Source organism: Lepidochelys olivacea, assembly GCF_965140295.1.
Source record: "Lepidochelys olivacea isolate rLepOli2 genome assembly, chromosome: 11".
Taxonomy (NCBI): domain Eukaryota; kingdom Metazoa; phylum Chordata; order Testudines; family Cheloniidae; genus Lepidochelys; species Lepidochelys olivacea.
Window position 1 is genome coordinate 73,191,316 of NC_140421.1, and position 14,047 is coordinate 73,205,362.

General features: G+C 44.8%; 1 protein-coding gene across 2 annotated transcripts in view; it reads right to left on the reverse strand.

Annotated features, from left to right (window-relative positions):
• The window catches only part of LOC311528032 (aryl hydrocarbon receptor-like), a 131,014-nt gene that overhangs the window by 13,309 nt on the left and 103,658 nt on the right, over positions 1-14,047 (reverse strand). For both annotated transcript variants that reach the window (XM_084642629.1, XM_084642630.1), the window contains 4 exons: positions 12,276-12,365; positions 7,005-7,128; positions 6,041-6,171; positions 1,440-1,642 (listed from right to left, as the gene is read on the reverse strand). In XM_084642629.1, coding sequence (XP_084498755.1) covers positions 1,440-1,642; positions 6,041-6,171; positions 7,005-7,128; positions 12,276-12,365 — 548 coding nt within the window. The remainder of the gene's footprint in view (positions 1-1,439; positions 1,643-6,040; positions 6,172-7,004; positions 7,129-12,275; positions 12,366-14,047) is intronic.

Below are 14,047 nucleotides of genomic sequence, written 5' to 3' on the forward strand. Positions count from 1 at the left end.
ACAGCAAGGCTAAGGAGGCCTGGAATGCCAATGGCTGTTCAAATACTGTCAATGGAAGCAAAGGCTGGCTGTAGCCTTTACATAGGACAGTGGCTCTCAACCTTTCTAGACTACTGTACCCCTTTCAGGAGTCTGATTTACCTTGCATACCCCCTCTCTTAAAAACTACTTGCTTACAAAATTAGACATAAAAATACAAAAGTGTCACAGCATGCTGTTACTGACAAAGTGCGTCCTTTCTCATTTTTACCATATAATTATAAAATGAATTGATTGGAATATAAATATCCTACTTACATTTCAGTGTATAGAGCAGTATAAACAAGTCATTGCCTGTATGAAATTTTAGTTTGTACTGACTTCACTAGTGCTTTTTATGTAGCCTGTTGTAAAACTAGGCAAATATCTAGATAAGTAAGACTTCTGCATATCCCCAGGGGTATGTGGACCCCTGGTTCAGAACCACTGACACAGGACAGTTTTGATCCAGCTAGTACTTCAGTCACGAGTGACATAAATTGGGGGATAGGTCTTATCTCAAGCCAGGGTGGATCAAGGGCCAAATCACATAGGCCTATGTTCTCAAGTGTATTTAGGCACCGACGTCTCACTGATTTCAATGAGCACTAGACACCAAAATATCTTTGAGGATGTGGGCCATAATCCCCACACAACTGCTGATTCCTGCTTCAAGAACTTGTGCTGCAGGTCCAGGTTAGGGTGCACTGGCAGAAGTCTGCAGAGAAGCCTAGCCAGCCACTTGCTATCTGTGCCTGACTCTAACCCATGGGACCAATCTTTCACTTCCATAAGCAAGGATATTGACTACTACAGTTAGCTGAAAAATGAACTACTAGTTTTGGAAAGGTTTTGGAAATGAAAATGTTGTTTCCATGCTGAAGGATTCTAAATGGACCCCCTCCCTTTTTATTTAACTATTTTTTTAATTTCTCCACCCATCCAATTGTGTTTAATCAAAAATGTTACTGACCTGGTTAACAATACTTTTCATTTACCAAAAATTGTGTTCCCAGTAACTGAAAATCTTCAACAGTCATTTGGATAATTTCAATGTGGTTGATAAAGAGTACCCTGCTCCCAGAAAAACATTCTAACAATTTTTTGCAGAAAACCAAGTCACTTTCCTCCCCAAAACCCTTTTTGTTAAAAAAAATATTTCAACTAGCTGTATTAACCACATTTTAAAAAACAAATAGATACCTTTCCTAAGTAATTAATTATTATTATTAATTTATTTGTATTTCAGTAGCTCCTCAGAGGTCCCATCATGGACCAGGACCCCCCCGTGCCAGGAGCTGCACAAACATGGAACACCACAGAAAGATGCTGAATGTAACATGAGTCTTGCTTATAAGAGTATTTGGGGAAAATCTTGTTTAACAGCACATGCCAACATTAGTCCCAACTTCTGTACTTACTTGGCATCACATGCCAAGGGGGTGAAGTCCAGTTTGTGCTTGGTTCTGAAGATCAAGTTTTTGGTTCTGATCTCCAAGATGGAGGGGGGCTGCAAGGGAGTGGAGATGGCAAAGAGAGCCAGCTGGGGTGGCAGCAGGGACCCATCCTCAGACCTTTTATTCTGGCTGTGGAGAAATTTCAACCTGCCCTGAAGGTTTAAAGCCTTGAAAAGAAAAAAGAGGAGTCACTTCGAGAACATGAATGGGGCTGTTAACTTCAGCAACAAAAGGCCTGTTTAAAGCAAATACAGCATTTGTTAATAAGTAAATGCAAACGAACAAGACAAGCCTAGGGGAAGGAGAGAAAAGCCAATGAACACTGAATCATTGGGACTGTATGCTATTCAGAGGAGATTTTCAGAGGTGCTGCTGGAGCACAAAATCCCCTGGCACTGAGTCTGGACCCCTCTTCCCTCACAACCCTGAAAGTCTACACTGCAATTTAATAGCCCCGCAGCCTGAGTCAGCTGACCCAGGCCAGCTGTGGCTGTCTTATTGCAGTGTAGCTGTACCCTGTGGCAACAATGCCATAAACCAGGTTAGACCCATGCTGTAAGGTCAGGACATAGGTAGGACCTGTTCTTGTGATCTCTATTCATGTGAGCTCACAAACAAAATTACAGTAGAGACAGTTTCAGTGGTGGCAGGACACAACCCATCCCACCCAAAACCTTACAAGTCGGGAACTGAGAAGTAAAGACTTACGAATTCCCTTCCCCCCTCCCGCTGCCTGCAGCATTGTGGCTTACACACTTCAGTTCTCCCATCTCCAACAAACACCCAAAAGCAATCCGTACCCCACCTTCATCAAATGTTCATCCAATGCAAAACCAGAGGGAGTAGCCATGCTGCTCAGCTGTTTGAGAGGTCTGAGAGGCAGGGATGGACCTCAGTTAGTTCTCTGACTGCACATTTTATTGCCCTTGAAAAGTTACTGGAAATAAATACAGGAAGTGACATCACCTGTCAGCTGGAGGGAAGTGCCTAGCAGGAATCTGGGTCACCACTCACTTCCATTTTGGTAACGTAACGTCTTCAACCACACGTAGGATTTCAATAATTGTTTTGTTTAAAAATATGATTGTTTTTTACTCTGTTGAGTCATTTGATTTTACTGTAGTGCCCCAAGACCTATTAGGGTTTTATTTTTTAAAAAAAATGCAGCCTGTATTTTAATGTGCTTGTTAAAATGAAATCAATTCTGAATATAAAAACCAAACCATCACCACATGCAATTACTCAGACTCTGTGCATGTGATTTTCGTTTTTCTCCTAGAGGCATCCGTTTAAAATACTTGGTTAATTTCATTCAAACAGCAGATTCTGTTGTGTCCTAACTTTCACTCAAATAGTTTACTTTTTAGGTAATCCCCAAGAAGCAGTTGCGAAGCAACATCACATCTATTCCCCAAGGACAGTAACTATTATACACAGAGTGTAGCGGTGTCTAAACCCAGCAGGTCCCAGAGCCAAATGCTTATATTGCAGCTTTATAGTCCTGCAGCCTGAGATCCATGAGCCCTGAGTGTTGAGTTGTAGTGTAGACATAGCCTTAGAAAAAGGTACAATTTCAGCTCCTTGTCTCCTTTTGCCCACTTCTTCCTCTTTTTTTAGCCTTCCTTGGCAATGACAGTGTTTGTGCTGCAGCAGATTTGTTATCAAACTAAAATTTGATAGGTTTGCCTTGATGCCCATATATTCCCTCATGGCTAAAAGTAATAAATCATCATACAGACAAACACCCCTGCTGTACAACTGATACCCTAGGAGTCAGAACATGAGGCACAGCCATGTGGCCAAAGCACCAATCTAAGCATGTGCTAGATTTCTTGTAATAGGAGGGCAAAGGAAAGTGAGACAATGCAGTGAAAAGTCACCAAAAGAGGCGAGTTTTTTAAATCTCTTTAGTCCCTCTGTATCGCTTTGTTTCTAATGAATGAGCAGATAGGCTTTTGTAGAGACACAGGGGGAAATTTGATGTCACTTTCTTACAGGGCCTGATTCGAAGACCACTGGAGGAAATCAGAAACCCTCCATTGCCTTCAATGGACGTTGAGTCAGGCCCACCTTAACTTTACTGAGCAGAACCATGCTCCTCACTGCTCCCATCTTTCCCTTATTGGGCTGTTCTGTGCGAGCTGAGCCCTGGTATGGCAACATTTCAGGCTGCCAATGGGATCTGGTGTGTTCCTGCAGTGCTGTTGCTAGTCTCCTTGGCAGTCATGTGGTCTGTTCTTTGAGGAATAAAGTTCGCACAGCTTCCTATCTGTGCTTCCTCCCATTCACACGTGCCCCCTCTGGCTGGCTAACACACACATCCAACCAAAGCATCGACATCCTTAAAGCCAGTCCTTTGGGACCCGTGCTGTGGTGATCTTGCATGGTCAGAAAATACTGCTCTAAAATAAAGGCCTCAGCCATGTCTTCCTGTAGCTGAAAATCCAGGCTATCTAATGTAAACGTCACAGGGCTGGCTCCAAAGGTGGTTTTAACAAACAGAGTGCTTTTCACACAGTAGGCATCCAAACCTTTCTACAAAGCACCTTGCTAAGGATTAGGGACTGCGTGCTGGGTGAGGAAAAAGCCATTCCAGGCTCAGGAATAGTGCACATGCACATGCCCCTGGGCACAGCAGTCTGGTTTACTGGGAGAATAGGTGTAAGGGAACACCAGGAAAAAGCACCACCCACATGATGCAACTATCACCCCAACAGAGCTCTGAGTATTATTAGTGCAACTGAAGCCAGTGCTGGTGAACTGTGCCGGACTAACAACACTGGTATTTGACATCCACCCTCCACAGAGCAGATGGCACAAGCTAACCCAGCTTTTCACTAATATGTCTCAGGCCACTAGGGGTTAAGAGGATAGCACAGGTTTCAGAGTAACATCCGATGAAGTAGCTCACGAAAGTTTATGCTCAAATAAATTGGTTAGTCTCTAAGGTGCCACAAGCACTCCTTTTCTTTTTGAGGATAGCACAGTTACCATGTCCATTCAGTCTCTGGCTTCCACTTAGCCACAAGCTGTGAGGGTGACTTTTCACACCTGCTTGCGGGCTGAAACCACACTGTGAAGTGCATTTAGACATCACACAGCTATGAGGCCTGAATGACTTTTGGTCACTACCAACAGCAGCTGCATTTGAATTGGTGATCAAGCCGTGAAAAGCTTCTCAACCTATTACCAGTCCCCTGAGCCAACCAGCCCTCTTAGCATTTTGCATGAGGCATTCACCAACCTTCATACTTTCGCTGCCAGGCAGTATCACCTAGAGCCATACCCTCATGCAGAACTGACCCAGAGTGGTGCTTTTGTGTGTGCAAAGTCCTTGTTTTGGGAAATCTCCTCCCAATCACTTAAAAAGCTGAAAACATAACAGTAATGGAGTTGGTGCACTTGATAGAAGCTTTATGATGTAATAATAAGGCCTAGGGGGAAAGAAAAAAAGGCTTTATTTTCCTGGAAGTGATTCTCAAGCATCTTTGTTTTTGTGACAGATATTTAACTCAGATGTCTGGCAAACAGATTGGAGAAAAGCATGGTTCTTAAAGAGTCTGTCCCTCTGCTCCTTCCATTAAGGGTTGAGTGAGCTCCCAAGCCGCATTTCTGGGTCCTCCCCTGGAGAACGCAGGCACTGGGGAACATCAGACCTTTTTTTCCATTTTGAAAGTCACTTTTAAAATCACCATTCCAGAATGCCACCAAAAACTGAATGCCATTTTGTTGTTTGCTGAAGTTTAACACAAGCAAATTCTCCTGTCAGAATCCAGACAAACCCCTCTATTTAGGCAACAATTGTCCTGACCCTGGTCTGTGGGTGAACCACACTATGTATTATTTGTGTGTGTGTGTGGGGGGGGGAGCAGGGCCAAAGGGGAAGTTAAGCCAGTTTACATCCTCCACTCCAGATCCGGGCGTCAGCCAAGGACAGGGCTGTTCACTGGATGTCCCGCTTTGAGCTGCTGCCTGTGCCCCATAAGGGCCATTCCAAAAGCTGCTGACCCCCAGGGCGATTAGACGGAGATTCACTGGTGTTCAGCAGGTTTGCCCTGATAGATCAGGGGCCACATTCTGCCCCCAATGAATTTAGGAGTGGAAGTATGTCACTTTAGCTGCCTTGTTCTTACATTGTCCCACCACCAGTGCAGCTCCATTGGTGGTAGCACAGAGGAAGAGCTAGTGTGTATGAGGACATTGTCTGACCATGTTCCTAACACTTCTAGAGCACGAGGTGCTCAAAATGCCAGTGGTCTGTCCAGACTAGTGCTCCCACCGGCAGAGATGTGCTAGAAGTGGAAGGGGGACTGAAGAACAAAGGCTGGTGTGGAGAAGGCCTTTGTTCCAGATGGTCAAGGATTGACTGAAGGCTCAAAGGAAAAAACAGGCCTGTCATAGAAACAGCCCCCTTGTTCTGGTAGGGAGAATTCTGCCCTGGCAGAGCTGTGTTAAGGGTCCTCTGCCACCAATGGGTGTGTGTGTGTGAGGGTGAGAATACTAAAGGAGCAGTCCTGCACTAATGTCACACTAATGAGGAGAGGCTGATGCAGGTTCTTACTCACCATGAACCCAGATGAATTATCCAGGAGGCAGCGGAATCGGCACACAAAGCTCCTTTCGAGGAAAGAGGAATTCTCGGGAGGCAGCTGGCTGGGCTTGTAAGTGATAATGGAGGAGCTGATACTTGTTTCACCTAAAGGATGTGGGATAAAGGAGAGCCCAAATTAACACACACGGAAGTGCGGAGACTCCCAACAAGGTGACAACGTGCATCAGCAGCTATATCTATTGAAGGTATTGCAAAAAATCTCCTCTTGATGGACACACTTGGTTCCTTCTTTCTAATTAAACACCCCCTACAAAAACCTGCATGCACATGAAGAACAGGACTGTTTCAAAGTGAAGCACTCAAAAGTCAGGAAAGTTCCAATGGCCTGCTGTGGGTGCAGCCCTGTGTTACAAGATCTCTCTCTATCGTTGACATAGGACCTCTGCCTTATTCAGTGCACAAGCTGGACACTGCACAGAGAATATTTCAGTTCACAGCTGCCTCAATGAAGGATTTGCCATCTGAGAGACCTGCACCTGCCTTGGTAAGGCAACTCCCATCTTTTCATATGCTGTGTATTTATACCTCCCTATTGTATGTTCCACTCCATGCATCTGATGAAGTGGGTTTTAGCCCGCGAAAGCTTATGCCCAAATAAATTTGCTAGTCTCTAAAGTGTCACAAGGACTCCTCGTTGTTTCTGCACATTACTGCAGCTGAGGCTTGAACCGAGTGGTGTCTGTAGGCAGCAGGTCTAGTGGACGATCTGTCTCCGCCATTGAGGGCCAGGACCAAACTCCTCTTGACAGGACCTGCCCAGGACTAACAGGAATACAACAGCATTTTTAAAGCAACTATCTTATGGAAACAGTGAAGAGTTGCAGGACATTCCCGGTGGTCTTTGGGCTGCTAACAGAACTGGCCGGGCCCCTAGCAGGCTCTATGCCACCTCCCTTTCTTTAGTCTCCTGCACCTACCATCAGGCGATGGTTTGCTCTCGGGAGTGGGAGGTGGGTTAAGGGCCCAGTGAAGGTTGCGCCTGAACTCCTGTTGGTCCTCGGTGTGGATCAGCTCAAACACGCTCTGGTGCATGACATCTGTCTGGAAGGAAGCAGAGTGATAGGTGAGTCCAACTGTCTATCCCAGGCACCTGCAGCTGCCGCACAGCTGGGGACAGCCTGGCCTCTCGCCATCGGAACTGCCACACACACAGTGGACCAGATTTCATCACCCTCACTCCCAGGGGCAGTGCCAGGGCCTGCAAAGAGTCTCACCCCACTGAGATCAGTGGGGCTCCCCGGGGAGTAAGGTTCCATATCCCAGGCCTGAGCACACTCTGCGGATGGGAGCTGGGTCAAGCCAGGGTGGGTAAAGGTGGCCTGCATCCCTCACCTCCATGGCATAGACAGCAGCCCCTGCAAAGGCAATGGAGCTACCTGTTGGAGCCAGAACTACACAATGGACCCAATTCTGCCATCCTTACTCACCATGGAAGAGGTCCTGGTTTCTTTAGTGGGACCATTTGGGGCATAAGAGTGAGTCAGTGTGGAAGAAACTGATTCAAGTGTCAGTGGTGCAGAATCAAGCCCAATCTGCTCAAAGAATCCCAACAAAACAGATCACCATGATTTATTCTGCCTTTACCTGGTCATCACCTAAAGGGTGAGATTGTGGCTTTGGACTTCACTACACAGGTGTGCAGTCACAAGCTACCCCAGTGTAATTAATATGCGGTGTGTTTGCTGGCAAGATGAAGTATGTTTAAGCAGAAAAAGCAAGCAATGACTAATAGGGTAGCTCCAATAAGAACAAAAGCCAAAAAAGGTCTGTAATTAAGTCACACTTCACAACAAAGATCTGACCTCATTTCCCTGAATGAGTCAGTAGAACAGACAGACATGATTTACAAAGAGCAGATCAGAATAATAAAAATCACAAACACTGCCCTCACTGGCGCTTTGACTCTCAGTCATTCACTATAATTTGCTGCAATTTGCCAACTAAATTAATCCTCAAGATCTTCACATTTAAAATATGAAAACTTCTGAACTATGAAATATAAATAAGGTTTAGAATGCTAGGAGCTTTGTACTGGTTATATTTCAGTTTATTATAATTTTTTTTTAAATGAAAGGAAGTTCTGCATATTGGAAGAAACATTCTTAAAGCAATTTGACACCTCAGCAGCTGATTTATGCACATGTTGTACAGTACTTAGACTATCCGGATTCCAGTAGTTTTGAATCTATTAGAAAAAAACATTTCAAAAGGAGAAAAACAGCACTAAATCTGTTCCATTGCCTGCAATAATGCAGAGCTATTAATAGATGTCAGCTTCACTTATTTTTGAAATTCATAAAGAAAACATTGCAGATGCTGTTAGAAAATAGAGGCCAAGACACTGTGCCATGGTGGATACAACTGAGGACTGGGAGTCAAGAGACCCGAGTTTTAATTCCGGCTTTGCTACTGAGTGTCCTTGGGCAAATCACTTCACCCCTCTGGCTCATTTTCTCCATCTGCAAAATTGAGCTAATGATGCTTACTTTGGGATATATAGAGAATGAAAAGCCCTATATAAGAGTGAAGTACTTTGACTTCCCTACAGGTTAAGGCAGGCAAGTCAATATCTACTTTCCACACACAGTTACTGCAATTGCATGCACGCATCAGGTATCTGTGCACGGCAAAGACCAGTGCTGGAGAGTTGAATGTGCAATTACATGATGTGATCCTGTGCTTAAGGCTATTAAATATGCAAATTAGTTGAGCAGTTGCATTTATTTTTATACATGCAGTTGTGATCTGGCCTTGTTTAAAAATCTGGCCCTCCACATTTAAGTGCCCATTTAAGAGGGGCTGTCACCCTTGGGGAAATATTTCAAATCAGTCAGACCTTTAAGAATATAAGATCATCAGAATGGGGATACTGGGTCAGGTCAAGGGTTAATCTACTCCAGTATTCTGTCTTCCGACAGTGGCCAATGTCAGGTGCCCTAGAGGGAATGAACAGAACAGGTCATCATCCAGTGACCCATCCCCTGTCGCTCATTCCTAGCTTCTGGCAAACAGAGGCTAGGGACACTATCCCTGCCCATCCTGGCTAATTATAGGGAAACAATTGTTAACATTAAGATCACTGAAGTTCATTTCTGATCAGTGAAAGCTGCAAGGAAACCATCATTCTTTGAGGAGACCAATTAAGTTATAATAAAACGTGGTGGCCAACTCTTTCTGCAAGCAACTGTCAACTGTTTCCAAGCCTTGATAAATGATCAGAGTCTTCGTACATGTGGGTGAAAACTGGTGACTGTGGCTTAGTTGGAGGAAGCAAATTGGTGAGAATGACACTATCAAAAAGGGGGCCATTTATGAAGGCTTCCTCTGCAAAACAAGGAAATATGGTATTTGGCCACTAAAATGTCATGAAAAATACAAAAAAAAGTCTCCCGCTTAGGCAGACTGGAGTGCCTGCTGGGCTGGGACAGAATAGGAAAGGAAACTAATTTCCTTTCTTAAGTGAATTCTTTGTATTGGTCTTCATGGCTGAGGATTTGAGGGAGATTCCCAAACCTGAGCCATTCTTTTTAGGTGACAAATCTGAGGAACTGTCCCAGATTGACGTGTCATTAGAGGAGGTTTTGGAACAAAGTGATAAACTAAACAGTAATAAGTCACCAGGACCAGATGGCATTCACCCACGAGTTCTGAAGGAACTCAAATGTGAAATTGCAGAGCTACTAACTGTGGTTTGTAACCTATCATTTAAATCAGCTTCTGTACCAAATGACTGGAGGATAGCTAATGTGACACCAATTTTTTTTAAAAGGGCTCCAGAGGCGATCCCAGCAATTACAGGCTGGTAAACCTGACTTCAGTACCAGGCAAACTGGTTGAAACTACAGTAAAGAACAGAATTATCAGACACCTAGATTAACATGATTTGTTGGGGAATAGTCAACATGGTTTTTGTAAAGGGAAATCATGCCACCAATCTACCAGAATTCTTTGAGGGGGGTCAACAAATATGTGGACAAGGGGAAATCCAGTGGATACAGTGTACTTAGATTTTCAGAAAGCCTTTGACAAGGTCCCTCACCAAAGGCTCTTAAGCAAAGTAAGCTATCGTGGAATATGAGGGAAGGTTCTCTTATGGATTGGTAACTGATTAAAAGATAGGAAACAAAGGGTAGGAATAAATGGTCAGTTTTCAGAATGGAGAGAGGTAAATAGTGGTGTCCCCCAGGGGTCTGTACTGGGACCAGTCCTATTCAACATAAATGAACTGGAAAAAGGGGTAAACAGTGAGGTGGCAAAATTTGCAGATGATACAAAACTACTCAAGATAGTTAAGTCCAAAGCAGACTGCAAAGAGCTACAAAGGTATCTGACAAAACTGGGCAACAAAATGGCAGATGAAACTCAATTTTGATAAATGCAAATTGGAAAATATAATCCCAACTACCCATATAAAATGATGGGGTCTAAATTAGCCGTTACCACTCAAGAAAGATCTTGGAGTCATTGTGGATAGGTCTCTGAAAACATCCACTCAATGTGCAGTGGCACTCAAAAAAGCGAGCAGAATGTTCATTGCCTCTATATAAATCCACGGTACGCCCACATCTTGAATACTGTGTGCAGAGGTGGTCACGCCATCACAAAAAAAAGATACGTTGGAATTGGAAAAGGTTCAGAAAAGGGCAATAAAAATAATTAGGGGTATGGAGCAGCTTCCATATGAGGAGAGATTAATAAGACTGGGACTTTTCAGCTTGGAAAGAGATGACTAAGGGGCATATGATAGAGGTCTATAAAATCATGACTGGTGTGGAGAAAATCAATAAGGAAGTGTTATTTCCTCCTTCTCATAACACAAGAACTGGGGGTCACCAAATGAAATTAATAGGCAGCAGGGTTAAAACAAAGAAAAGGAAGTTTTTCCTCACACAACGCACAGTCAGTCTGCGGAACTCTTTGCCAGGGGATATTGTGAAGGCCAAGACTATAACAGGGTTCAAAAAAAGAACTAGATAAGTTCATGGAGAATAGGTCCATCAATGCTATTAGCCAGGATGGGCAGGAATGGTGTCCCTAACCACCATTTGCCAGAAGCTGGGAACAGGCAACAGGGGATGGATCACTTGATTCCCTGTTCTGTTCATTCCCTCTGGGGACTTGGCATTGGCCACTGTTGGAAGACAGGATACTGGGCTAGATGGACCTTTGGTCTGACCCAGTAGGGCTGTTCTGTTTTCTTCAAAATGTTTTGTGGGAACATAAGAAGTTTTTCCATTTTTTGTCAAAAGTTTTTGCAAAATGTTTCAGAGTTTCACTGAAAAACCTGAAACCCAACAATTTTTTTGGTTTTCAACAACCAAAATTTGATATTCTGTTGTGGACAACCAGAAAATGTTTTTCAGTTGCAAAAAATCAGAAGAAATTGCAGCTTCTGGGAAGGATTCCATTCAGCTAAAGAGACATTTTTCAACATTGTTATTTGACCAGCTGTCCAGCACTGTTCCCAGTGCAGGGCTGTGGCAAGAGACCACAAATGAGTCTTTTCTACCAGAAATGTTTGTCTTTCCTTCCTTAGTCGACTTTCCTCAGTGTGGCAAAGTCATTCCACATCTGGAAGTAACAAGGGATTGTATTCAGAGAGGGAAAAGGAATACATGTATTGTGGTCCCGCTCCCTGATATTTGTCATTTTTAAATTCTGTAGTCCCTATGTTAAGTGATCTTAAAAGGGGCAGTGATACCCTGCCATGCCACTGTCAGAATGACAACAAGCAGACTCTCTAGAGAGTCAAATTCTGCTTTCATCTATATGGGTGTAAATTCAAAGTAACTCCATTGGCTTCAGCTGAGTTACTGCACGCTTACATCGCTGGAACAGAGCGGAGTTTGGCCCATGCTCTGCAGATGGGAGCTCAAGTCTCTTGCTTGGCTCTGCTTATCAGCTCAGCCCTATTTCCAGCGCCAAGAGCAATTTTCTGCTCCTCCCTCTGCTGGCCTCAGATCAGGGGAGCCATGAATGTGGTTGTGAAATCAGCCCAGAAGAGTCACATTACTTTTAGGAGCAGAAACATCTGGTCAAATCTCATCCACTCATTTCAGAGGAGCCTGGGGTCCATTGGCTGTCAGCTATTTCCCAGGTTAGAGGATATGTTTTACCAGCTAAACCAAAAAAGAAAGTCACAGGCCAAAGAGAAACCACGTTAAAAAGTTATGGAACATCCTACTAACCTGATGAAATCCAAGATAGTCTTGAATCGTGTGCGAGGAATAAAATATCAACCCTTCAGACGTCACCACCAGCACAAAGCCATGAAGAGCCTAGGAGAGAGGGGGACAGAGTGAGCACCAGAACTCAGCTCCCAACCCAACACCACTGCATGTGGATGGAATCCAAGTGAGTGGAGAGATCTCATTCTGTCTGGAGGTCAGGTTCCCCTGTCAGCTTTCTGATGGTCAGCTGCTGGTGGGGATAAGAAAGTAGTGGGGGTAGGACGACAGCTTAGACAGCTGTGAGAGACCCCGAGGAAAAGTTGCAGCTAGGGACGTAGGGAAATAAGGATTTATAGTCAGGACCAAATGATCGGAAGGGGGAAGGAGGTGTTTTCTGAAAATCTGAGAGGGCGGGTGGACAAGGAATGTCAGCCACAGGGAAACAAGGTTATGGAGATTAGCTACATGCAGAAAGGTGCAGGATTTGATCTCTTGTTAACACTATACATGAACTAGATATTAGTGACATTGGTAATCAAGGCTAGCCACTGGCTGGCTGCTATCAGCTGGCCATTTACTGGAGCACCCTGGTAGGAGTGGGCCTGGAGGAGGGTAGACTAGTTTGGGGAAGGCATTCCATGCCAAAGAATCTTTGTATGGAGGTTAGCTCCGATGACACAGAGCTAGGTTTGCCAACTTCGGTTGGACGCATTCCTGGAGATTTCATCACATAACATAATCTTTAATTCCTGGAGACTCCCAGACAATCCTGGGGTGCTGGCAATCCTACACAGAACTCCCAGCTTGTGGCAGCTGCCTGTTGCTATGATATCAGCAATAGGTCCTTTTCTGTGGGGTGCACTGGTGGCATCCTGCATATGACAGAGGAATGGCTAATAAAATAAGGACCTCACAGACCACTGCTGGTGCACCAGCAATGGGGTAGAACAGCCTAGGGGGTCTCCCTACCAGGGGGATTTTAGATTCACGTTAGTTATTTCCTGGGGGTTGATTTGAATCTGTCTGGATTTTGCAGCATTCTCCTTGGGGAGAATGGTGTCCCTGAGGTAAAACCATTGTCAGGTCACGGTGGGCTCTGAGTCCCAGAGCCACCCCTCACTGACTGCAAATGAGGCAGAGGAGAGACTGGGATTTCATTTTCTACAGAGACAGTTTAAGAGGCGGATTGTGAATCGCGAATCATTAGCAAAACTGAGCAAGCAGATACAAACAAAACAAAGTAGTGGTGATCTGAGAGCCGAGATCTATAAAGTGTGAGTTTCATGTAATATGGTAGCTGACTACTCTGGGAGAGAACTGAAAACAGAATGTCTGGAATAGTCTTCAGGAGGCCAAATAAAGCAGTATTTCAAAATGAAGCATTGTTTTCCTTTCTCCCAGATTTACTGAGCAGGCACAAATCCTGCCTGTGACGGCGTGCGACTCACTACTGAGGCGCCTCCTGCTGGCTGTCCTGGAGATTAGCTCTGTTCGCTAATGCGCTAATCTCTGGTGGTGCCTCATCGCTGTCACTTTCGTTCCAGGACCCACGCCACGCCCAGGACTGCAGCATCCTTTTCAGTGACACGGCCCTCCGGCTGTGCCACACTCTGTGTTTCCCCCTTTTGAGGGACCTGCAATCTCTGTCCAGCCACTTCCCTCAGTGGCAAATGCAGTGCATTGTCCCAGGGCTGCTTCCCATGAGGCTCCTGCACCCTCTTCTGCCCTTACCTCCGGGCCTCAGCCTACAGGCCCTAGCAGCCAGCCAGGAGCTCTCTAGCTCCCCTGGT